The following is a 25,891-nucleotide window of genomic DNA, read 5'->3' on the forward strand; positions in this document are numbered from 1 at the left end:
CAGATGGAATCCAGGGACTTTATCCATTTGACTCTGATCGAATCAGGTATAAATAGGTGGAGTCTACCCAATGTTCCAGAGAGACCACTACATGGACACACCTAGTTTACACTGGGGGAGGGGTCGAGGGGGAGGGAATCACATGATGACAGCATGAGGCCTCTGCCAACTTGCAGTCTACGTACCACCTCATTTGTCCATAACCCCCAAGCACAAAAAAGATGACTATTAGCTACGACACTGGAATGGTAGGCCCTCCATCAGTGACAGGGCAGAAACCAACAGACCCAGGTAATAAACAACTATCTTTATTTTGAGTTGCATAATTGTTTTCCAGTTAGAGTTGAATGGACAACTAATCCACAATAACCAACTTACATTTCAAATAAGAAAACAACAGTAAATCAGGACTTATTTTACCATTTTGTATTTTCACCATTAAAACAATTGATTTTTTAAAAAAGGACCTCAACCTCTTAATTTGCGTGAAGTTCAAATGTGCACAAATTATTCAATCATAGGCAGAAGTGAAAATGTAAAAACGTCAATAGTCTACAATAAAGGGGTCCACCCACTGGGTCTGATTCTGACAGCAATTCAAGCAGGCTTATGAATGCCCCCCACACAGAAGGAAAAGGCAGCAGCCTGCACCTGTGAAAAGGTTCCTGTGACATCCCCAGAGAGCCACAGAGCCTTTGAGCTACACTATCGTGTTAACTCCTTTAGGTGAAGGACTCATCACCAGGAAGCCCCAATTAAACTGTCCCAGATGTGGGTGTACACATCTGTACTTTTATCCATCACTTTGTTACCTGGTTCATAATTTCTGCAAATTGTGGGAGTTTACTCAGCTCTACGAGATTCAGCCAGGTCATATCGAGGATCCAGCGAAACGGTTTGGGAGGACAGGCTTTCAGATCCAGAGCTGCGCCCCCTGGGGAAAGGCATCAGTGGGATCAGGTCAGATTGTGCTTCAGTTTTAGAAATTTACTTTCTAAGTAATAAAAACGAGATAACCATATTACAGAAAACATGGAAAAACTGGAAAATAACCACATTACAGAAAATGTGGTTATCTTTTTGTGGTACATTTCCTTCAAGTCTTAGTGTTTTATTTACTGATTTATACCATGTTATAAGATACAGACTGCAACTCAGGTGATTGTGGTTGTTTTTTATTTATTATTATTTTTTTAACAATCTGAAATGTATAATTTTGATATCAGTGAATAGGCTGATCTTTTCGAGTGTGATTTTAAAAATCTCTTAGTCATCACTCCTCCAGAAGTTTGGAATTCAATACTAATTGTTACCAGGTCAACAAGATGGGTAGCTGAATAGATTGATATAATATACCTGTACATTTTTAAGGGGGTAACTAATGTTCAAATCATTGATTTATTAATTTATTGAAAACATATTTATTGAGCACCCTCTATATATCTGGCATATTCCAGGCACTGGGAAAGCAAAGAAAGCCAAACAAGGCTCTTGCTCTTACACAGCCTAGTGGAGAATGTGAATTATAGTGTTGGATCATATTTTGAAGCAAACCACAAGTCAAATGAGCATACCCAATGTGACAGTCTTTCACCAAGATACATGGCTATATTTACAATGTCAAAATTCCTCCATTGCATGTCTTTAGTAATATTTCATTAATATCATAATAGTTCCAGCTCTGTTTTTTAATTCAGATGTATGCAAAATAGTGATTCTGGAACTTTTAGTTTGAATATTTTAAAAATATTTTAATTAAAATATAGCTAACATACAATATTATATTAGTTTCAGGTGTACACCACAGTTATTCGACATTTACATACCTAAAGAAGTGATCACCGTGATAAATCCAGCAACCATCTGACACCGTACCACGCTATCACAATATTACTGACTATATTCCCGATGCTGTACATTACATCCCCATGACTTATTTGTTCTATAGCTGGAAATTTGAACCTTTTATCCCCTTTTACCTTCCCCCTCCCTTTAAAAATTTTCAACTACAGTTGACATTCCACATTATTTTATATTAGTTTCAGGTGTACAGCATAGTGGTTAGACATTTATATAATTTATGCTGTGAGTCCCCTGACGAGTCTAGTACCCACCGGGCACTATACATAGTTACTACCACATTATTTACTATATTCCTTATGCTGTACTTCACATCCCCATGACTATTTCACAGTTACCAATTTGTACTTCTTCATGATTCCAGAACTTTCAAATCCTGAAGAACTTCCTGAAGAACTAACTCATTGACTCCCTCCACTTCATATATCAACTCTTGGGCAACAAAAGCGGTGGCAGGAACTGCAGGGCTCTGCTCCCTGCTCGGGCATCTCCCTGAGAAGGTGAATGAGCTGCAGTACTCCTTTCATGAAAATCCCTTTGCCCCACCAGTGGGGTTAGTGATTCTGAGTGCCACACGTTTAGAACATGCACACCTTCCTCCCACCACCCCACCCCATGCCACCTAGTGACAGAGAAACATTACTCTGCACTGTTTCTGCTAAAACTGAGTATACTATAGAAGCGACCTCTAGAGTCACCTGCAGACTTGAGAGAGTCTGCTTCTCTAACACAGGGACAAACTCTTCCTTTTCTTATTGGTTGTATCAAAAAATGAAACAAAACAAAAAGTTTTCATGTGACCATAAGCTTTAAAGACATCAGCAGAGGACATCTGAGCTACAATAGTGTTTGCAAACATACTGTGCATCTAAACCAAACCAGAACGATCACAGTCCATCCTGTTCTCCCCAAATATCCTGGTTCTGACACTTGCTGGCTGCATAAACTTGGACAGAGAACTCAATTTCTCTGTTTCCTCTTCTGTCACATGGGTGCAATAATAGCATCTACCAGACTGGTTGCTATGAAGATTAGAATCAATTATTGTATGCAGAAAGCTTAGGACAGTCTTGGCCCATGGTAAAAGCTATGTAACCATTGGCTGTGATTTTGACATTAACTCTCTCTGTTTTCAAAGGCTCAGGTCCCATCCAACCCAGAAGCAGAGCACACCCCTAACGTGTCTTTTGTCCATGGTTGACAACAAAAGAAAGATGATATCTTTCTAAAATAACCAGGCAGGGGAAACAGGTATATCAGTTACTCATGATGCAGGATTGTCCCTGGTATTTATTTCATTTTTCAAAGTGTCTGACATTCTCAATTGAAGCAGAAAATCAAAGGCACCTACCAAATAGTGCAGAAAAAAAGGAGGAATTGATACAAAGTGACAGTCACTCTTAGGATATCAAATATTTCTCCTATGATAAATCTGTCTTTCTTCTTTCCCCCATAAGCACTGAGTTCAAAATGATAAAAAATATCAATGATCTAAGGACCATATTTATTAACTTTGTAAAAAACATTAAAAACCAAATCATGTCATGCTTTAAAAAATAATTTGGTCAAAATGTAAGCCAGTTCAAAACTAATACAAACGGTACAATAAGCCAGTTTAGCTTTTTTTTTTTAAACTGTTTTACTCCTGAGCTGACTATACTTCTGTCAATCAACCTATTATACAGTCCAAATTAATCTTCCTAAAGATTAATTTGCTCTATTCATGCTACTTCCTTGCTCATAAAGCATTCACTGGCTCCCTATTGCCAAACAAATTAAATCCAAACTCCTCTCCCTGGCTCTCTGCGTCTTGTACAGTCTGGTTCTCCCTGACTCTCCAGGTTTATGAACTGGGGTCACAGATGTGCTCTCACCACAACCCAGACGTGCAGCTCGCTTTATTTTTCTGCCAAAGACCATTCTCCTCACCAATTCTTTCCCTGCTCTGTTGCTGTGTTTCTCATCTCCTCTGATTTACATACTTTGTTTCTTTCAGGTAATAGCTCTGGTTTGGCTAGGTTTGCTGGGTGGGGAGAGGTGAGGAATGATGGGACTATGTCTTGATGTGGACATGCCTTAGATCTGCATGCTACCCTCTAGTCGCCACTTGTCTCAGTCACAGGCTGGATCCCTATACTGTATTCCCTGAGCAAATCCTCTCTGACCTGTGGCAACCTGGGGCTATTATCCACACAGATTGGTCCTTTGTCTCCAGTTACAAAGTCTCCTAAGCTTTCTGGTTTGAACTCCCAGCCTCTGCTGTAAGCCAGGCCTCTCAACATTTCCACATCCACACTCCTGCTTGCCAAAGCTCAGGCTTACCCATCTAGCCAATCCCTTCACCAACGCTGTAATGCAGCTTCCATGTTGAATGTGGCTCTGTGCAGAATGCAGGGGCATCTTCTATCTGGATGCTTCTCGAGCACCCTCCTCTACCCACCTGCCTCAGGAGACAGGGAAGAGACAAGGATCTTTGCGTCGGACCTCCTTCCGCTCTGACTTCCTTGTCCTTTCCACGACCCACTGTGGACCAAGAGGCCACGTTTCCCACCTCTTTCTGTGTCCTAGCTGTCTCCTTTGCAGGGGTCATAGCAGATGGGATTCAGGAAGCAAAGCCAGCTCACCAACAAGAAAGGATCCAAACGTATACTTCCCATCCCACTTACATCCCACAGATAGATAGGAGGCTTTCCTAAGTTGTGAGGCCCATTTTGCTCCCATTGCTGCCTAGATTCCCACACTCTTTAGTGCCTCAAACACTAAGGATGTGGCCCCAAGTCCAAGTGAGGGCTTCAAGATGACTGAAGTGACTCAAAATAGCTTTCTAGATTTGGTAAATTCAGGCCGATTTTACTGAAATGTTACAGACACCACACGCCCGTACATCTAGACCCTTTCTCTAGAGCCTGCCCCATCTCTCCCAGGTGGCACTTATCGATTCCCCTGGGCCTGCACAGCCTCTTGCACATGGAGGTACCAGGTGCTCACTCTCTGGGATCACACTGCTAGTCAGCGGCAGAGTCCATTTCGTTTCCCTGGTTCCTAGTCCTGCACATACTTTACGGTCTCACTCCTACATACACTCTAGGACACCAACTTCTCCAGATGTATTGGACCCGAGGGAAAAATATGAACCAGATAACATATTCCATTTTCTTTTGAATGACAAGAAATAAAACATCAAAGAAATTTCAGTGATTATGCAAAATTCTTTACAAAGTTTCCAAAATGGAAATTAAGAAGTAAAGTAAGAATGATAGAGTAGGGGTGGCTGGACGGCTCTGTTGGTTAGAGCACGAGCTCTGAACAACGGGGTTGCTGGTTCGAGTCCCACATGGGCCAGTGAGCTGCGCCCTCCACAACTAGATGGAAGGACAACGACTTGGAGCAGATGGGTGCTGGAGAAACACACTGTCCCCCAATATTCCCCAATAAAATTTATATAAAAAAAGAATGATAGAGTAATAAGAAGTTACAGGTTACTGCCTCTTGTTATAAATTGGATGATGAGGGTAAAAGTGTATCACGTCTTATCACCTTGTAGTATGAACTTGGCAATACTCTACATTTTCTTCCTAGATGATATCTGTTCCCATGGCTTTGGTTATTTCTATGCTCTATCTTCTGACTTCTAAATTGTCTGGCCTATCCTTTGCAACCATCTGCTGGCTATCTCAAATGCAATATGTCTGTGTAGTCATCAGGCCTGTTCAAAACATTCAGTTTCCCCTTCTCCCAAGCAGATGGGGGATTGCATTTCTGTGCTCTTTCTGAAGTTGGATGTGGCCATACGTCTTGCTTTGGCTCATGAAATAGAAGTGTAAGTGATATGTGTCACACATGGGGTAACTTTTAGGAGCCAGCATCCCACTCCTCCACCATAGTAATTATGAAAGCAATTTCGATTCCTGGGTGACCATCACAAGCATGTGGGACAGCGAGTGAATGAGAAGTATGCCTTTGCTGTGTTAAGCCATTGCAATTTTGGTATTGTTTTTATGGCCACAAAACCTAGCCTGCCCTGACTAAACCGAGGTCACAAAAATCACATTCTTTATTTCCCTACTCTAACACTCCTCAAACAAGTTCCTCCTTCAACCAACCAGACTGGAAGTCTTTGCACAGACCAGAAGCCTTAGACTCATTTCTGACCCATCTCTTGGCTCTGACATCCAGTCCATTCTACCCTTATATCTGTTTCTTCCTTTCCATTGCCATTGTTTTTACCCAATGGATGGGGAGATTAGAACAGACTCCTTTGATCCTCTTTTCTCTAATCCTATACTTGTCTGCAAAAGTCATCTTCCTAAAGGGCAATAAAAGGTTGCTAAAGGACCACACTGCCACCTCACACAACTCATTATTTCACCAAATCAAGAAAATCCTTCCTTTAGGAATCAAGGCTCACATTTACGTACTGTACTCGTTTCTTCTCTCATGCTGTTCTGTCTCAGTATGGGATGGTCCCTTCATTTCTATCTATCCTTCAGGGTCCATTTCAAATGCCACTTTCTTCCTTTGGGGGAGGGGACAGCCAGAAAATGATTTATTAAACTACATACAAAGAGCAAAAAAATAATAATTGGAACATTTTCCCAATGTATCACATAATCAGAAAAATTAATGGCTTAACCTGCAAAGCTATATTTTCTAAGGAGCTTGTATTGATCTCATGAACCACAAGTAATCTCTCCCTCCTTTAAACACTAACACTTTGTTCTTAGCTCTCTAATAACACTTAGTTTATTTTGCCTCATTTTGCAGTTATTTTTTAAATTATCTTTATTCCCATTATGAGACTGTTACTTCTTTTAAAGCAATGTCTGATTTATACTTGTATCCTGAACAGTAGCATGGTGGGTTTGCATAGTATGCTCAATAAATATTTGTTTCACTGAATTGAATGAAAATACTTTGGTCGTCTTAATTATACTTTTAACATGGAGATAAGCAATGAATAGGATTAACTTCAAATCTGAAATACAAGTGCGCCGTTTTTACAGTTTTAGAAGTCATTATGCTCCCTTGCTTAAGGAATTAATTGCTCTTTTGCAACAAAAAGCATATCATCAGCATCACTGTTCCTCTCTGAAGATCGATCTTCAGTGTCATGAGGAGTATAAAGAGGAATTTGTGATTTTCGTACAAGCCTCTGACGGAGTATATGAAAACTTCATATGTCAGGTACTCAATAATATTTGTAATTCTCTTTTGAGGTAGTGGAGACTTCTCAGATCTGCAAGGCATTTTAAAAACCAAAGAAGTGAAAAGCTTTTTCTAAGCAAGTATGTACAAACACACGTTTTAAGTGACTGCTCTGGAGCGAGGCCCCACCTGGCCATGGACTGGTCAAACAACTTTAGGAACTGGGCCAGGGAGGTCTGGTACATGACGTTGACCATGCTCATCTCCGTAATGAGGAAGTAGAGGATGCTCCCGCGGGTGGCCGCGGGCCGGAACTCTTCCTGAGCGGTGTTTATCTTGACCTCCGTTTCCGCGGCCACATGTAGCTTTTCACTGACCTCAGCTGCTGTCAGCTTCGTGGTTCGGAGGACACCAATGAGAGATTCATCATCTACCAAGGAACCTAAAAACCAAACAGGAAGACTGTAGATCATGAGATGGGCAAGCCGAAAGGCGAGATGCATTACTTCTGAAAGCATCCTGTTAATTTTCAACTCCACTTCTTCAAAGCCCACGGGGTAGTGGGCAGAATCTTAAGACACCAAAAGGCTTCTAGTACAACTACTATCTGATGCCTGAATTCTTCTAAACGTAGTTGGCAAGGGGTTCCCCCCAACTCTGCCTGGAAATCTGCAAAAAGGCGTCCTCAAGGCAGCCCATATGACTGGTCTTCAAATGTGTGAAGACAAAATCATGTCTCCGTTCACCCCGGTGGTTTCAGCTGTTCCTTATGTGCTGTGGCTTTCACCTCCATTATCACCGTATGGGTTTCCTCCAAAGCGTCATTGGTTTGTCCAGCCAGCTTTTCTCATGGTGGGAGTTGACCCAAATGTTACACACCAGCTTGCAGCTGAATGGTACACTCTCTGCTCCTGCTGTAGTGGAACAGTCCCTGCCACTGAGGACTCTGGTCCCTCTGTGCCTCTAACAAGAGTAAATTGGGGGCTAGTGGAAGTGTCTCACCAGGAACAAAAATCCTAATTTTAGTTTTAGCCTTCATTAGTGTTTTTAATAGAAATAACACATCTATGATGATAACTTCAATTTTAAGATTCAGAAAGACACTTTGGACATGCTGAGCTAATGGTTGCGATATCTGCAAATAGCAGTGTTCCGGTCTACCCTAGAATGAGTGCTATGGGAAGGTGCTGAGTCACTCTGGCGGGCCTGCTACAGGTATTATGGAAGTCCAAATTGTGATTAACCTCCAGCACACTCTGGCTGGGTTGGTGAGGAGCCCTCAGCTCTCCTTGCTAGTATTTAGAATACCCAGAGGTATCCAAATGGTGGGAGAAGTCACTGGACCAAGAGATGGACAACTTCACCAGCTCAGGCAGTGCAAGTAAGGCAGAACACAAGGACTTTTCCCCAAGGTCACCTTAAAAGTGGTGCTAGAGAGTGTTGTGAGACTGATGCAGAATGTACTTCGAGGAAGTTAAGATTTTTTTTTAATCCAAGGATTAAAGTGCTGTTGGCAAGTATTCATTATGAGACTGCTAATCAATGGTGGACTTCAGGTTGCTCTAATTTGTCTACTATAGAGCAATATAGTGTTTGTTGATTTTTTTTCTTTGGATAAAATATTTTCAAATATTCAGAGAGAGTCCATCCCCAAATCAGAGTGTGGTATGATGATCTGACTGCCCAGAGGAGACTCTATTCCTGACTTCTAAAAGGGAGGCAAGTCAGATCAGAGTAAGCTGGGCCTTGGGTGCTTAAGTGCCTTCAATTGAGTTTACAAACGTCATAACCCACTGTGGTAAATGCATTTCAATGACAAATGAAAGAGTCAATCTAAAAAAAACGTAGATTGAGCACATTAATTTCCTTTGGGCAAGCAAATTAGCCTATTATGAGCTACCTACCTCTACTGGGAGTCCTTATTTTTCTCAGGAGAGAGCAATTATATCAAGAAAACTGTTGTTATTCTCAAATGCTCAGACTCCATTTGCTAAGTCAAAAATCAGATTCTCTGTCATCCCTCTTTAATGTCTAGATGGAAATTGCCTCACTGATTTTTGCATTGACAACTATTTCCTAACATCTGTAATCATAAGGGCATTGAAAAGAGGGCATAACATACCCCTATTCAGAACCTATTATTTGCTTACTTCTTGATAACACACTACCTTTTGTAGCACTTAATTTGTAGAGGAGGTTATCTTCAAGTTCTTTCATCTTCCGCTTGTTAAAAGTCACATCCTCCAAAAGTTTAACTCTCTCAGACTCTAATTCCTGTTATTAAGAAACAAAAAGTAACATTACAACTTTAATTACCAGTTATTATGGCAAATTCAATTTACTAGTGTTTATTATCAATTTTTAAAAGTTTAAACCAAAGTGCCTTTTGCATGACAGAAGAAATTACTATTATTAGGCAGGCAGATCTATCTTTCTGTATCTTTGTTTCTCTGGACAGTTTTTAATCAATTATCAAGAAGCCAAGAGGCTATGCAAGCCAAGTGTGAGCTCTTGGCTGGGTACCTGCCTATGGGTACTCCAGGTACCTGGTTTGCCACAGCCAGTTGCCAATACAAATCCATTTTCCATTGCTTTGCAGCTCCTTCCTCCAGCAGAGTTAAACTGATGTTTGGAAGGTATTTTTTTCCTACATAAATTATGTGTTTTTTAAATTATATTTTTTTTAAATTTCAGACTTTCAGAAAAGTTGCAAGACTTATCAATGAATTCTCGTATACCTGTCACCTCAATTTACCAAGTAACATTTTGCTTTATTTCACTCTTTGTGAGATATATATGTATGTATGTGTATATATATACATATATATGTATATATATATATATATCTTATCATTATCGTTATTATTATTATTGCTGAACTATCTGCAGATGTTATGATCCTTTATCCCTAAAAGCTTTAGCCAATCTCCTAAGAACCAAGACATTGTCTTACACAGCCATAGTGCAATTTTCAAACTCAGGAAATTTAACATGGATATAATGTCTTTGTTATATACAGTAAACAGTATATACAGTATACAGTAAACTGAAATTGGCTCTATAGCATTGTTTATAGCACTGTTTTTCTGATCTTATACACATCATATATTGTACTTAGAATTATATTAAAAGGTGTTTTTAAACTACTTAGTTGAGAATGTTTCTTGAAAAATGCTTCAAAAATCCCACCACTTTCAGAAAGTCTTCCTAAACCAGTTCGTCAATCAAAAGCCACAGCACACCATTCATCTGCATATCTTCTCTGACTTGCATCACAATCTGTGTGTAGATTATGTCCCTCTAATTAGATTCTGTGCACCTAGAGGGCAGCAACTTCTATTCGTTCTCGTACCCTTGCCAGCCCTTGTCTTGAGGCTTTGCAGAGAAGGGACTCAACCCAATAAACATTTGTTAAATTGAAGTGTGCTGAATATGGTTCAACAACTTCATTTTACATTTGGAGAAACGGAAGACCCAGAAATATGAATTCCAAATAACATCCCAATGTAATAGGCCCAGCTAGTTACTGGCAGAGACAGGCCCAACACCCTTTGTTCTCCAACTCCAAGACCAGTGTACACTGCCATTGTACTATGAGGTTTGCAGGATTTTGTTGGGTGGCGAGGAAGGTCATGGCTGTTTGCAGGGAAATAGCTAATGAATTGTTTTCATTAAAATAGGCACCCCAGATGGCAGTATAAAAATATGTGCACAGAAACAAGTGTCATGGTACAGTGGACATCTGTGAGATTTACAGCATGACTGGTCAAGTTTATCCAGGAGGTTTGGCAGGGTGGGAAGTCCATGTGCTCTTATAGGTTAGGTTAAAACCCGATTCTCTCCAATCTTCATTTATTCATCTGTAAAACGGGAGTGTAAGAGCAGGAGTCAGGAGGGTTACACATTATGGTCAGGATGTCCTCCTGCAGATTACGTGCGCATTTTGTTCCTTCCAGCAGGTTGGTGTGAGCACCTTAGTGTATCTCCTGAAGAAAAAGCTAAGGCCCAAAAGAATGGGTGTGGGATGCTCTGGGGACATGGACTGTAGCCTTCCTTACACAGGGGAGTGGCCCGCCTGACAGAAGTTAGCACAGCCTGCATGGGGGTTCCGACCAGTGTGGCATCACCCAGAACAGACCACAGCACCAGGCAGACCATGAAGGAAGGACTAATTTTCAACAGTTGACACCATGTAGCCCTAAGAGGTGATGGAGGCAATGAATTGAGGGGCCCACGTCTTCTCTGCCTGGTTGTGGAAGTGGAACGTATTTCCTTTCTGGGCTGCATAAGCCTTGAATTGTTTGTTGTTAACTAAGATCAAACAGCAAGTCAGAGTGGAAGCTGGGACTGTGCCCCTTTCCTTCCATCAGGCTGGCCGCCTTCCTAGGGCCTGCCCCAAGCTAACCATCTCTATTAACGAGGTAGCATTTTCCACCTCATTTTACTGAGTCTCTCTCCTTCTTTGGTGTATCATTTCTCTTTCCCTTTTTGAATGTCTTTCCTCTGTGCTTGTGACCATCGATTCATACCTTTTGCCTTTCCTCCTTTCCTTGTCCAGTCTTTCTCACCCTCCCAGTTTATGCCTCTCTGGTCTTATTATTTCTAATCTTGCCTTTTCCTTGAACCCTTACTACTAAAATTAATCATATTTAAGCAAATATAAACATTCTCTGATATTATGCAAATATATTTTATATGTGCAAATATATGAAATTATATTTTATGCAAGTATATTTTATGCATAACATTTACTATTTTCTGAGCTTTATCTTAAAATTAGTTTAACCTTGTAAAATAATTTCCCTGCTTTAGTGCAAATTTCATGTAATTAAAATAAAAGATTGGCTCTCTATATTATTAGATTCTCAGGCAGTAGTAGTTGAAACTACTGTAGTGGTAATAATACTCATTCAGAGGAATTTCTTTTTCTCCAGGATCATTATGTTATTGAATTTTTCAGGTATAGCACAAACTATCCATCCACAGGACTATAGATATTAATGTCAATATACCCAAAGGTTTAAAGACAGAAGTAGGAAGTGGAAAGAGTGGTGTGTGTGAGTGTGTGTGTGTTTGGAGTTGGAGAAGAGGTGAGTTGGTTACATGATTTCTTGACAGGACTTGAGACTGTAAAACAAATATTTATGTTAACAAAGGTAAATAGGAGTTGCTTAATTATTTTCCATATGCGTAACAATTTCTCAATACATTTAAAACATTTATTATAGTTTATTATAAGTCCTAAGTTCTTTACCTTGAGAGATTTATTACCTGTTTCTCTGTTAGAATTACTCTCCTTAGTAATTGATTCTCAAGTCCTTTCATCGTAACGGTAAAATCAATGACTGATGTTTTAGCATTGATCTCAGGGGTAAAGGCAGGGTTTGGTAACTTTGTAGTAATATAAAGTTTAAATGTATCCATGATATCGCATTCCTTATCACCGATTTTTACCTATATCAATTCAAATATAAAGTTTAAAAAACTTAAAGGACAGGACAAGGAATATAGGTTCAATTTAGGAAAGAATTTACCATAGGTCAGTGCTGTGAAACTTGAATGAATTGCAAAGGAAAGTTGTAAAATTTATACTAAAGCCTATTCCTTTAGAATAATTTAGATTTGTGGTCCTGCTTGAAGATGTTTTTAGTCATGACACCAAGCAAATTAAATTAAAAATTTATCCCAAATGTTGAATAAAGGAAAACTCAGTCAAAGATTTGACTGTTTTTCTCCACTTGAGAAAATTGTTTCTTATTATGGAAATTATCATGTGAATAGACAGTGTTATTTCTTTTTGCATTTCAGTCATATCTGAAGCAGATTTGACAACTGAAAGGGTTAATGAAATTTTCAAAGAAAAATTGACAACATATTTTTTCAGAAATATAGCATTTATCTTAAACACTACAATCTGCAGTATATTGAAAAACAACAGGTTTTGCTATGGAAAATTCTGATGGAAATTATAACATTTTAAAATGACTTAAACCTTTAATTAACCTTAATCCTGCACGTGAATGAAAACCACACCACTAAGGGGCTGCCACACTCTCAGGTACCCATGCTTTCACATTGCAGAGAAAAATATGGGGTCTTTGAAAAGACCTTTAGAAACAGTGATTTTACAGCCTTCTCTGGCAGTTAAGTATGGCATACTTATATAAAAGAATCCACACTATGAAGAATTTTTTCTAAATAAATCTATCTTTCTTTAATGAGAAAACTTGCATTCGTTACTTAGTCACTAATAATCATAAAATTAAGTTGTCCAAAGTGAAATATGCAATTAGAAATGCTGTCATTCAATAAAAAAAAAAATATAAGCCAAAGAAGCCTAAAGGTAGAGAATGACATCAACTAAAAAAGAAACACATACTGCAAACAATTATAACCAATAACTAGGAACAGTATTCCATTGCTTCCAGCAAAGTCCATGACTTTAGACTGAAAGTTAATAAAGAGAGAAATGAACAAATCAATGTCCACAGATTTTATTAAAATGCCATTTTCTCCAGTGAGAAAATACAGGTTTTATTATATAGATGTATATATGGCTTGCAAAATCAATTTTATTGAAATTGCTACTCTATGTGTGTATATATATATGCAAATTAGTGTGTATATATATATGCAAAGTCATATATATATATATATATACACACACATATAGTGTGTGTGTGTGTCTGTGTGTGACACTCATATCTTATTATTATGACTAGACAATGTCTTTCCTTAATATGTTATTTAGTTTTGGCCAAATGGCTACTCTTACCAAGATACTATGTTTTTTGCATAAACACTGAATATGAGTTTGGAAATTATTTATTTTCCAGTGTACCAAATACTACCACCTGAAAGAAATTGCCTTTACTGCTATGCTCAAAAAGGTAAGTAGATGTCACCATTGTTCTTTTTTCTTTTCTTCTTCTTTTTTTTTTTCAAAGCTCACCTTGAAACTGGTGCCTGATTTAATGAAATTCTTTTCTAATACATTATCCAGGGCTGGATCCAGCTCTTCACGAATGTCCTCAATGAGAAGGGGTCGGCCCAAGGAAAGGCTGTCCTCCAAGTGTGTGCGGAAATATTTATGGTTCAGAGATGTCACCTAAAAATAAAGAGTTCATCACTATATAAATGTTAGAAAGAATGTGCCCCTTTCTAAGTGGAAACTGAGAGGTGACTGAGAATTTTGAGGACTATATAAGAAGCTTTGTTTATAAAAAATAAAAGTAACAAATGAACATTAATTTTCAAAACTTGGTGAGTCATGATCATGATTTATGCAAGTCCTGGAGGTATAATGGGTTCTCTTTGATTGAAAGAGGAGAATCAAATGGTATTCCTCAGCAGAGTTACAGATGGAAGAGCAGCAATCAAGGATCAATCCTTTTAAACTTACATAGCTAAAATTACTCAGCGAAAGCAAAGTAATTTGCATATTTGTGATATGCACTTACCTTCTCAGCACTTCTATGAGATGAGTAAGTGATAAGAAAAAAAGAGCATAAAAGTCAGAAATGATATATTGAGTCAAACCAAGGGTCCATCCAGGTATCCTGTCTCTAACAGTGGCACAATGGAGGAGTATGATACTTTCCATAAAATCAACCTAAAAGACTACATATTCACTTTTTATATGTTTGTAAGATATAAAGAATATTCTTATAAAATATAAGAAAAAAATTTTTAGTTAGAATTTTGAATGCCTGGCAGACTCTCCCATTTGTAGATCAATGTTTGTTATTAGTTAAAATAGACACACTGGGCTGGATGATCTTTGCATGAGCCAGTTGGCTTTGAACTCTAACTTCTCCTTTGATCCTTCTGCCTGTCTAAGTGTGAGGATTCCCAAAGGTTCAGTCCTCAACTATCTATCTCCTTATAGTCTATCCTCTGAATTTAAGTACAGCCTTTATGTTACTGTTGATGCTGATCTTAAGACACAAGGAAGATCCATTGGGAGAGCAAGTGATGAGGAGAGTGAAATTAAAAGACATCATCTCTCACTTGCTATGAAAAAAAGATGTGGAATTAAAAAATTAAATAAGTCTACCTTCTTCCTATTTTGGTTACAAAGGAAATAACAAAAAACCCTGCACATGAAAGAATTTTTCCCCTGTATGGATAGCATTTTTAATACAAATGCTATGCTGTGAAAGGCCTTTACTATGAGTTAATAAGGTAAATGAATCTGAACAAACAGCTTTAACTAGCTTATTAAACAAGACAAAACAAGGTCCCAATAAGACTAAATGTTGTCATGCTCATTTTTCCAAGGAGTAAATTCTATTTTTGTGATTTCCTTCCCAAGTGTGATGTTTCATTTTAGGTATCAACTTGACTGGGATAAGTGATGCCCAGATAGCTGGCAAGCATTATTTCAGGGTATATCTCTGAAAGTTTTTCCACAAGAGAGTAGCATTTGAATTGGTAGACTGAGTTAAGGAGATCACCTCCACCAATTTGGGTGATCATCTTCCAACTCACTGAGAACAAAAAGATGGAGGAAGTGTAAGTTTGCTCTCTGCTTGAGTTGGGATGTCCATCTTCTGCACTTGTATATCACTTCCTGATTCCTGGGCCTTCTGTCTCAGACTAGGACTCAGACCTTTGGCTCTCATTGTTCTCAGGTCTTTGGTATTTGGACTAGAACTGCACCACCGGCATTTCTGGACCTCCATCTTGCAAATGACAGATCATGGGACTTCTTAGCTTCTATAATCCCATGAGCCAATCTCTCATAATACATTTTTTATATATATCTATATATTTATACCTATACATAGTTATGCTATTATTTCTGTTTCTCTTGTGAACTCTAATACAAGTAAAGAAATAATAATTTTCAGATTGTCAATTTATTTAAGATTATTTTTTACCATCTTCAATATCTTTTATAAACTTGAAATAATATTTTAGAGTCATAACTTCAGGTTCAGTTCACTTGATTTTTCTTGTGTAGAAACACTATGTGGTAGTCACCACCAGAGCCTGGGTCATCTGCACAAATACTCAAATGTTGGGATCTTTACAAGGTAGTGAATTCTTTATAGGGAAACCTGGGAATACCTTCTCTTTCCAGAAGTCAGAACTGTAGGTTCTGGAGATGACATTGAAGGTGGCCTTGGCAAAGCTGCCCAGGTGGAGTGTGCCGTGGACATACAAAACTTGTTGCTGTTGTTTTTCACTTATTTCTGTTTCTCTGAAGAATTTTTGCTTCATTTTTCATTTTGTTTTCCTTCTCAAGTTGAGAAAAAATAATTTTGTTTCATTTTGTTTTTATTTATATTTTTATTTATGTGCTGGTCCATATAGTTAGAAAAATAACATCTTCTGAGTAAGAAGAATATAGTTCTGTCTGCTTATATTCCAGCAGTTAATAGTTTTTAAAATATGGAAGTGTCTCCAGCATATTTCTGTTACTTCTTAAAGAGGAAGTGTCTCCAGCATATTTCTGTTACTTCTTGGGTGTGAGTTGCATCGGGAAGGACATTACTGAAGGCTAGCAGGAGGCAAGAGGAATGGAATAAGGGGCATGTACAGTGAGCTGGATCCAGACAAGGTTAGGACTGGCATGAGCTCCTGTGTGAACACAGCTCCTCAGAAGCTACTACATTCCATGGCCTCTATTTCCCTTCACTCTTCCCCTTTATTTCCACTCTGATCCTTACTAGGATTCCTCCAGGTTTTCTAAGTAAACATAGACTGATGCATTGTGTTTCAAAGTATTAATGAGGTGGGAGTATCTAGGGGTGCTCCTGAGCACTGAGCAGTGTCCACTTTCTGGCTAAGCACTGATCTCAGAAGGAAACCTTTCAATATCCCACGATTAAATGCAGTGTATTTTGTAGGCTTTATATACATACTCTTTACCTGATACTCTATTCTTAGTTTTCTGGAAGTTCTATCATGCATTGGTATTGAATTTTACCAAGTGTTTTTTCTGTATTTATCAAGATGACGAGGGATGACATCACAAAAATTGCAGTGTGAGGTGAGCCTCTTGAAATCTCACCTGGAATTTACAACAAATTGAACAACTATAACTCCACAGAGGACTCCCTGCAGAGCAGACAGGCAAGACAAAGAGGCACACTACTGAAATCACCTAAAGGTGGGCAAATTGCCTGAGTGGGGGAGGAGGGAAGGGAGAAGTGCAGAGACAGGCCATGTGAGTGCAGGACGTAGACTTAGCTCAGTGCTCCGAGCTCCCTGCATCCCGGAACTACCGCAGCTGTGGGAGAGGGAAGAACTTGGACTGCTAGGGCTCTGCTTATGGCCCACAGAGCTGAGGGGACAACATATAACACAGCTGAACCCAATGCTCAGGAAGAGACCTCCGAGCAAAGACTGAGGGAAGAAGACTAAAAACGGTGGTTTAAGCCCTCACTGCCACAGAGAACGGAAGCCTTAAGCACTGAGACTAGCCGTCCCCTCCCTACCCTCCCAGAGCATGCCCTGCCCCCACCTGCCCAGTGCTAGAAACGGAACAGTAGCAGTGTCAGACCAAAAGAACAGAATATTTGCAGCTCTGAGAACTGTGGTCCACAGACACGGAGTCACAGCCCAACTAGTTCAGACAAAGGGGAGAGAGCCATGGAAGCAGGACCGGCTGTGGTGGTGGTCGCTGCCATTGCTCTGGGCCACCTCTCACAACTCACCCCGCCCCTGTCCCTACCTATCTGGGCGGACCCCTGCAGGAGTAAACAGAACTGCTGAAACACACGGGCTCTGAATCTGGTGCAGTAAGAGATTTGGAACTTCAAAAGCTCTCCACATGAAGGTGGCGCCCTATGACACACGTGAACAATGTTCACAGAGGAGAAGCCCACCTTCCAGGAAATTCCACCATTGTGTGAGGAGCTGGAATGGTGCACAGAAAATATAACACTACACTGTGAGAGAGAATAAAAGACCGCAGTTGGACAGAAAATAAAACATTCAACCAACACCTACTGGAAAACAAAAGAAAGACTCTTTCTATCAACCTGTTGGAAAACCCACTCCTGTAGATGTCTAGGAAGAGAAATAATAAATCATTAATTGCCATGAATAACCAAGGTAACAAGACAGCTCAGGAAGAAAATGAAAAATCTCTAGAAAGTGAACTTAAAGACATGGAAATATGTGACTTAAATCTTAAATATGAGAATTCAAGATTGCAGTTCTTAAAAAACTCAACGAGATGCAAGAAAACACAGACAGGCAGTTTAATGAACTCAGAAACACAATCACAGAACAAAATGAACATTTTACCAAAGAAATTGAAATTTTAAAAAAGAACCAAATAGAATTTCTGGAGATTAAGAACTCAATAGAAGAAACAAAGAATGAAATAGCCAACTTAGGTAGTAGAGTTGACAAGATGGAGGAAAAAAATCAGTGACATCAGTGACAAAGATAGAAATTTGGAAATGACATGGATGGGAGAAGAAAGAGACTTGAGACTTAAATGAAATGAAAGAACTCCACAAGAACTTTCTGACTCCATCAGAAAGAGCAATATAAGAATAATGGGCATACCAGAAGGAGAAGAAAGAGAGAAGGGAAAAGAGAGTATATTCAAGCAAATAGTCAACGAGAACTTCCCAAACATGTGGAAAGAAGTGGATCCTCGACTCCAAGAAGCAAATAGAACACCTAATTACCTCAACCCCAACAGGCCTTCTTCAAGGCCATTGTATTGAAGCTGTCAAAAATTAACGACAAAGAAAGAATCCTCAAGGTAGCCAGGGAAAAGAAGACAGTAACCTACAAAGGAAAGCCCATTAGATTATCATCAGAGTTTTCAGCAGAAACTCTACAAGCCAGAAGAGACTGGAATCAAATATTCAAACTATTGAAAGAGAGAAATTATGAGCCAAGAATAATATACCCAGCAAAGATATCCTTTAGATATGAAGAAGGAATAAAGACCTTTCCAACATACAGAAACTGAGGGAATTTTCTAACACATGACCTGTACTACAAGAAATATGAAGGAGGCTATTTGACCCGCATCAATAGGGATAATTTGTGGCAACCAAAACATATAAGGGGGGAGAGTAAAGGCCTGACTGTAATATGGGAATGGAGAAAGTAAACATTCTGAAGAAAATGGAATATTCTAAATATCAAACTTTCTTTTACATAAACTAAATGGTAACCACTCAAAAAAAAAAATCAGAACTGAAATATATAATGTAATAAAAGAGGGGAAAATCATAGAATACCACCAGACAGAAATAAGAGACAACAACAAGAGGCAAAGAAACAATGGAGACACAGTCTTACCAGAAAACCAAAGACAGAATGACCACCATAAATACAAATGGACTGAACTCACCAATAAAAAGGCACAGAATAGCAGATTGGATCAAAAAACTAAACCCAACCATATTCTTCCTCCAAGAGACACATCTCAGCTACAAGGACAAACATAGACTCAAAGTGAAACGTTGGAAATTGACACCCAAAGCAAATGGAATCCAGAGAAAATCAGGTGTGGCCATACTGATATCAGATGAAGTAGACCTCAGGATAAAAAAGGTAATAAGAGACAAAGATGGACATTTCATAATGACAAAGGGGACTATAAAACAAGAAGACGTAACAGTCATCAATATTTATGCCACAAATCAGGGATCACTGAAATAAATATACCAAGTAACTACTAACAGAACTAAAGGGAGAAATTGACCAAAACACAATTATACTGAGGGACTTAAATACATCATTGACAGCTATGGATAGATCATCCAAACAGAAAATAAATAACAAAATAGCAGCCCTAAATGACACATTAGATGAAATGGACATAATTGACATTTATAGAGCACTTCATCCTAGCACATCAGACTATACATTTTTTTCTAGTGTACATGGAACATTCTCAAGGATAGACCATATACTGGGACATAAAACTAGCCTCAGCAAATTTAAGAAGACCGAAATTATACCAAGCATATTCTCTGATCACAAGGCTTTGAAATTGGATATCAACTGCAAAAAGGAAGCAGGAAAAACCACAAATATGTGGAGATTAAACAACATACTTTTAAAGAATGACCAATTCAAAGAAGAAATAAGAGGAGAGATCAAAAGATACATAGAAACAAATGAGAATGAAAACACATCCTACCAAAATTTTTGGGATGCAGTGAAAGCAGTTTTAAGAGGGACATTTATATCATTACAGGCCTATCTCAAGAAACAAGAAAAAACCCAGATAAATAACCTCATACACCTTAAAGAACTCGAAAAAGAAGAACAAACTGAAACCCAAAGTCAGCAGAATAAAGGAAATAATAAAAATCAGAGCAGAACTAAATGAAATAGACAACAAAAAGACAATAGAAAAAGTAATGTGACAAAGAGCTGGTTCTTTGAAAAGATTAATAAAATTGACAAACCCTTGGCTAAACTCACTAAGATAAAAAGAGAATAGACACTAATAAACAAAATCAGAAATGAAAGAGGGGAAGTTATCATGGATGCCACAGAAATACAAAGGATCATCCAAGAATACTATGAAGGACTATATGCCATCAAATTCAATAACCTAGAAAAAATGAACAAGTTTTTAGAAACATACAGCCTTTCTAGGCTGAATCATGAAGAAATGGAAAATCTAAATAGACCGATCACCAGTACAGAAATTGAATCAATCATCTGAAACCTTCCAAAAAGCAAAAGTCTGGGACCAGATGGCTTCATTAGTGAATTCTACCAAACCTTCAAAGAGGATCTAATGCCTGTTCTCCTCAAACTCTTCCAAAATCCTGAAGAAGAGACAATACTCCCCAACTCATTTTATGAGGCCAACATTACCAATACCAAAACCTGGTAGGGATAACACACAAAAAAGAAAACTACAGACCAGTATCTCTGATGAATACAGATGCAAAAATCCAAAACAAAATTCTAAGAAATCGAACACAACAATGCATTAAAAAGATTATTCATTACGAACAAGTGGGTTTCATCCCAGGGGCACAAGGATGGTTCAAAATAGGCAAATCCATCAATGTGATACATCACATAAACAAAATAAAGGACAAAAATCATATGGTTATAACAATTGATACAGAAAGAGCATTTGACAAGATACAACATCCATTTATGATTAAACCACTTAATTAGGGCCGGCCCGGTGGCTCAGGTGGTTAGAGCTCTGTGCTCCTGACTCCGAAGGCTGCCGGTTCGATTCCCACATGGGCCAGTGGGCTCTCAACCACAAGGTTGCCAGTTCAATTCCTCGAGTCCCGCAAGGGATGGTGGGCTCTGCCCCCTGCAACTAAGATTGAACATGGCACCTTGAGCTGAGCAGCTGCTGAGCTCCCAAATGGCTCAGTTGGTTGGAGTGCGTCCTCTCAACCACAAGGTTGTCAGTTCGACTCCCACAAGGGATGGTGAGCTGTGCCCCCTGCAACTAGCAATGGCAACTGGACCTGGAGCTGAGCTGCACCCTCCACAACTAAGACTGAAAAGACAACAACGTGAAGCTGAATGGCACCCTCTACAACTAAGAGTGAAAGGACAACAACTTGACTTGGAAAAAAACTCCTGGAAGTACACACTGTTCCCCAATAAAGTCCTGTTCCCCTTCCCCCAATAAAATCTAAAAAAAAGAAAAAAAAAAAAAAGAACACTTAATAAAATAGGTATAGAAGGAAAATACCTTAACATAATAAAGCCCATATAGACAAACCCTCATCTAATATCATAATTAGTGGTGAGAAACTGAAGCCCTTTGCTCTACGTTAAGGAACATGACAGGGCTGTCCCCTATCACCTCTGCTTTTCAACATAGTGTTGGAAGTCCTCGCCAGAGAAACCTCAGGCAAGAGAAAGAAATAAAAGGCATCCAAATTGGGAATGAAGAAGTTACTTCATTGTCACTCTTTGCAGATGACATGATGCTATATATAGAAAACCCTAAAGACTCCACCAAAAAGCTATTAGAAATAATCAACAAATACAGTAAAGTTGCCGGCTACAAAATCAACATGCTACAAAAGTCCATTGCATTCCTATATACTAACAATGAAATCTCAGGAAAAGAAATAAAAAAACAATTCCTTTTGCAATTTCAGGAAAAAGAATAAAATACCTAGGAATAAACTTAACCAAGGATGTGAAAGATCTATATGCTGAAAATTACAAGATATTTTAAAAAGAAATTGAAGAAGACAAAGAAATGGAAAGACATTCTGTGCTCATGGATTAGAAGAAACAACAGTTAAAATGACCTTATAACCCAAAGCAATATACAGATTTAATGCAATCCCCATCAAAATACCAATGGCATATTTTAAAGAAATAGAACAAAAAATCATCAGATTTGTTTGGAACCACAAAAGACCCCAAATAGCCAAAGCAATCTTAATAAAAAAGAACAATAATGGAGGTATCACACTTCCTGACTTTGGCTTGTACTACAGGGCTACAATAATCAAAACAGCATGGTATTGGAAGAAAAACAGACACATAGACCAATGGAATAGAATTGAGAACCCAGAAATAAACCCACATAAATATGGACAGATAATTTTTGACAAGAAGCAAAAAACATACAATGGAGAAAAAGCAGCCTCTTCAATAAATGGTGCTCGCAGAATTGGAAAGCCACGTGCAAAAGAATGACACTGGACTGCTATCTGTCACCATGTACCAAAATTAATTCAAAATGGATCAAAGACCTAAGCATAAGGTCTTTGCATAGAAGAAAACATAGGTACTAAACTTATGGACCTTGGTTCAAAGAGCATTTTATGAATTTGACTCCAAAGGCAAGGGAAGTAAAAGCTAAAATAAATGCATGGGACTATATCAAACGTAGAAGCTTCTGCACAGCAAAAGAAACCATCGACAAAACAAAGAGGCAACCCACTGAATGGGAGAAGATTTTTGCAAACAGTGCCTCCGATAAGGGGCTAATATCCAAAATATACAAGGAACTCATACAACTCAACAACAAAAAACAAACAACCCAATTGAAAAATGGGCAGAGGACCTGAAGAGACATTTCTCCAAAGAGGACACATAAATGGTAAATAGACATATGAAAAAATGCTCAACATCACTAATCATCAGAGAAATGCAAAGAAAAACCACAATGAGATATCACCTGACCCCAGTCAGAATGGCTATCATCAACAAGACAAACAGTAAGAAGTGTTGGAGAGGTTGTGGAGAAAAATAAACCCTCATACACTGTTGGTTGGTGCAGCCGCTGTGGAAGGCAGTGTGGAGGTTCCTCCAAAAATTAGAATAGGTTTACCATATGACCCAGCAATCTCTCTCCTGGGTATCTACCCAAAAAAATCTGAAAACATTTATCCATAAAGACATGTGCGCTCCAATGTTCATTGCAACTTTATTTATGGTGGCCAAGACCTGGAAACAACCAAAATGTCCTTCAATAAATGAATGGATAAAGAAGTTGTGGTATATATACACAATGGAATACTATTTGGCAGAAAGAAAAAATGAAATAGTACCACTTGTGACAACATGGATGGATCTTGATATTATGATGCTAATAAGTCATTATGAAGATTATGAGATTATGAAGCAAAATAAGTCAGACAGAAAAAGTAGAGAAGCATAGGATTTCACTGACATGTGATGCATAAAACTGAGAACAACAAAAGAACAAGACAAACAAATAAAGGAAAAAAAACTCATAGACATAGACAATAGTTTAGGGGTTAACAGAGGGTAAGGGGGTGGGGACTCTAGAAGAGGTTAAACAGGGTCTAATATATGGTGATGGAAAGAGAACCGACTCTGGGTGGTGAACACACAATGTGAGATATAGATAATGTATTACAGAATTGTACACCTGAAATCTATGTAACTTTACTAACAATTGTCACACCAATAAACTTTAATTAAAAAAAAAAAAAAAAAAAAAAAGATGACCAAATGATTCTTCTGGCTTTTTCTTTCTTTCTTTCTTTCTTTTTCTTTTTAATATTGCAATGATATATTTTGGTTAATTCCTTTAAATTCAATAGATATCTGAATTTCTACTCTATATAAAGAACTGTACAGAAAATATAAAGATGGTTTAAAACTATAAACCTGGTCAGCAAGAAGTTTGTGATACGGGGTTTTGAAAATTAATTTGGGGAACATACAGAGGGATAGTGGATGGGGGGAGGGGGGTTCACACTGTGTGAGGGATATAAATAATAAACGTCTAAGTTTTGCTTTGTCTTGTGCACCTGAAACTAATAAAAAAAAAGAAGTTTGTGATATAGTAGAGATAGAAGACAAACATGCAAAGAATAATTCAGGAAAGACATTAAGTCTAAATCCACAACAGAAGTGCTAACAATACACTGTGAGGATTCAGGACAGGCTTTCATTTCAGTACCCAGAAAAGTCTTGATTAAGGTAGTGTTGGATGTGGACTTTGAAGAATATTTAAGATTTTTATAAGGGATGTAAATGAAGTGGGCAGTAGGGTGGAGCAAGATATTCTCGTTAATGGAAATAGTACAAGCAAAAATATGGATCCAGGACGCTTAGAATTGGGAACGGTGTTTAGGAAACAATGAATAGTCCATACTGGTAGCTGAATAGAAATATCAGTGGTAACAGGGTCCCTAAGGGAGCCAGGAGGGCTGGAATCCTGCCCTTTGTCTACCCCTACCTTAAAATGAACACCTTCCTAGACTCCAACCCCAAACCTGGACTCTAGTATGTTACGCAGTACCAAGTGTCTGAGCTAGGTCAGCACAAGGGGCCTAAATCACAAGTTCTTCCTTTGCTGCTTTCCTATAAGCCAAGACCCCAGGTCCAGAATAAAAGCCACATGTAATACTGGCAAAAGGAACAGAGCCAGGGAAATGGGCAGGGGTGGAGGGATGGGGGTGAGATCAAGAGAGAGCACAAAAGAGAGAAAATACCAAAGCCTTTGCCCTAAATCCCTGTTAAAAAACTCAAGGGTGTATAATCAGCAAACAATTGTAGAGGTGACAATTTATGGCTGGTAGATTCAATTGAAATTTTGGGAGAATTTCAAGATTCCTTTCCCATGCCTGGTACATACCTGCAGGTCATTTTCCTTTTCCTTTGATTTAATCCAAGTTTTGCCTTGAGTTTGTGGATCTATGAGGAGTGGGTATCTGGTGGCCTTTGTCACAATAATGCCATTCTGAATTGAGAGGTCATCTCCTGGTAATCCCTGCAGCCCCCACTCGCCAATCTGAATAACAGGAAATGGGTATGGCCATTCGAAGGAGAACAAGAATGCTTTCATTAGTAATTAGAAGTATCACAATCTAAAAGAATTTAAAATTTGGACATATTTTTTTCCACTGAGACTATGCAACAGTTTACCTAGAAAAAAAGATGAAATGTGAACCCAATAATATTAAATAAAAACAAAAAACAAATTTATCATCTAATAAATCCTTCCTCTAATAACTCAAGATTAGGTTTAGTCCTTTATGCTGAATTTTCATACTTACAAGGAAATGCTGTTAAATTGATTGCATATGAAACCTGATTTGAGGAGTTTGAAGCATGGTTGCTGAACATTCAGAGAACATAGGGGCTTGAAATACGGCGACTCTGAGTGGGTGGGATCCAGACTGTCGGGGCAGGGGAGATAATGACTATATGGAATGAGAGGTCAGAGAAGATAAACCCTGGTATAAGCCTCTGAAACTTCCATTTCCTGCCCTAGGTTCTGCTTACATGGGGTACAGGGGATTGCATAGCTGGGGACAGAGAAATTAGGGGAGATGAGATATTATATTGGCAGGAGCTCATCAATGACATTAAAAAAATTTTTTCCTTGCCAAATTAAGGGGAATTGCTAGCCTGCTTCCACACGGTCAATAAAATCACCCAAGATCCAATGAACCAACCAGCCTACACCTTCGTTAAA

The 25,891-nt window shown here is 38.6% G+C and overlaps 1 protein-coding gene across 1 annotated transcript in view; it reads right to left on the bottom strand.

Annotated features, from left to right (window-relative positions):
• Positions 1-25,891, bottom strand: part of DNAH8 (dynein axonemal heavy chain 8) — a 358,656-nt gene that overhangs the window by 72,469 nt on the left and 260,296 nt on the right. Inside the window, exons 74-81 of the mRNA XM_074332879.1 lie at positions 25,049-25,204; positions 13,958-14,113; positions 12,277-12,459; positions 9,174-9,279; positions 7,195-7,447; positions 6,940-7,096; positions 5,460-5,481; positions 813-946 (exon numbers count right to left, since the gene is read on the bottom strand). Of these exons, the coding sequence (XP_074188980.1) occupies positions 813-946; positions 5,460-5,481; positions 6,940-7,096; positions 7,195-7,447; positions 9,174-9,279; positions 12,277-12,459; positions 13,958-14,113; positions 25,049-25,204 (1,167 nt within the window). The remainder of the gene's footprint in view (positions 1-812; positions 947-5,459; positions 5,482-6,939; positions 7,097-7,194; positions 7,448-9,173; positions 9,280-12,276; positions 12,460-13,957; positions 14,114-25,048; positions 25,205-25,891) is intronic.

This window comes from Rhinolophus sinicus, linkage group LG05 (assembly GCF_036562045.2).
Source record: "Rhinolophus sinicus isolate RSC01 linkage group LG05, ASM3656204v1, whole genome shotgun sequence".
NCBI classification, from domain to species: Eukaryota; Metazoa; Chordata; class Mammalia; order Chiroptera; family Rhinolophidae; genus Rhinolophus; species Rhinolophus sinicus.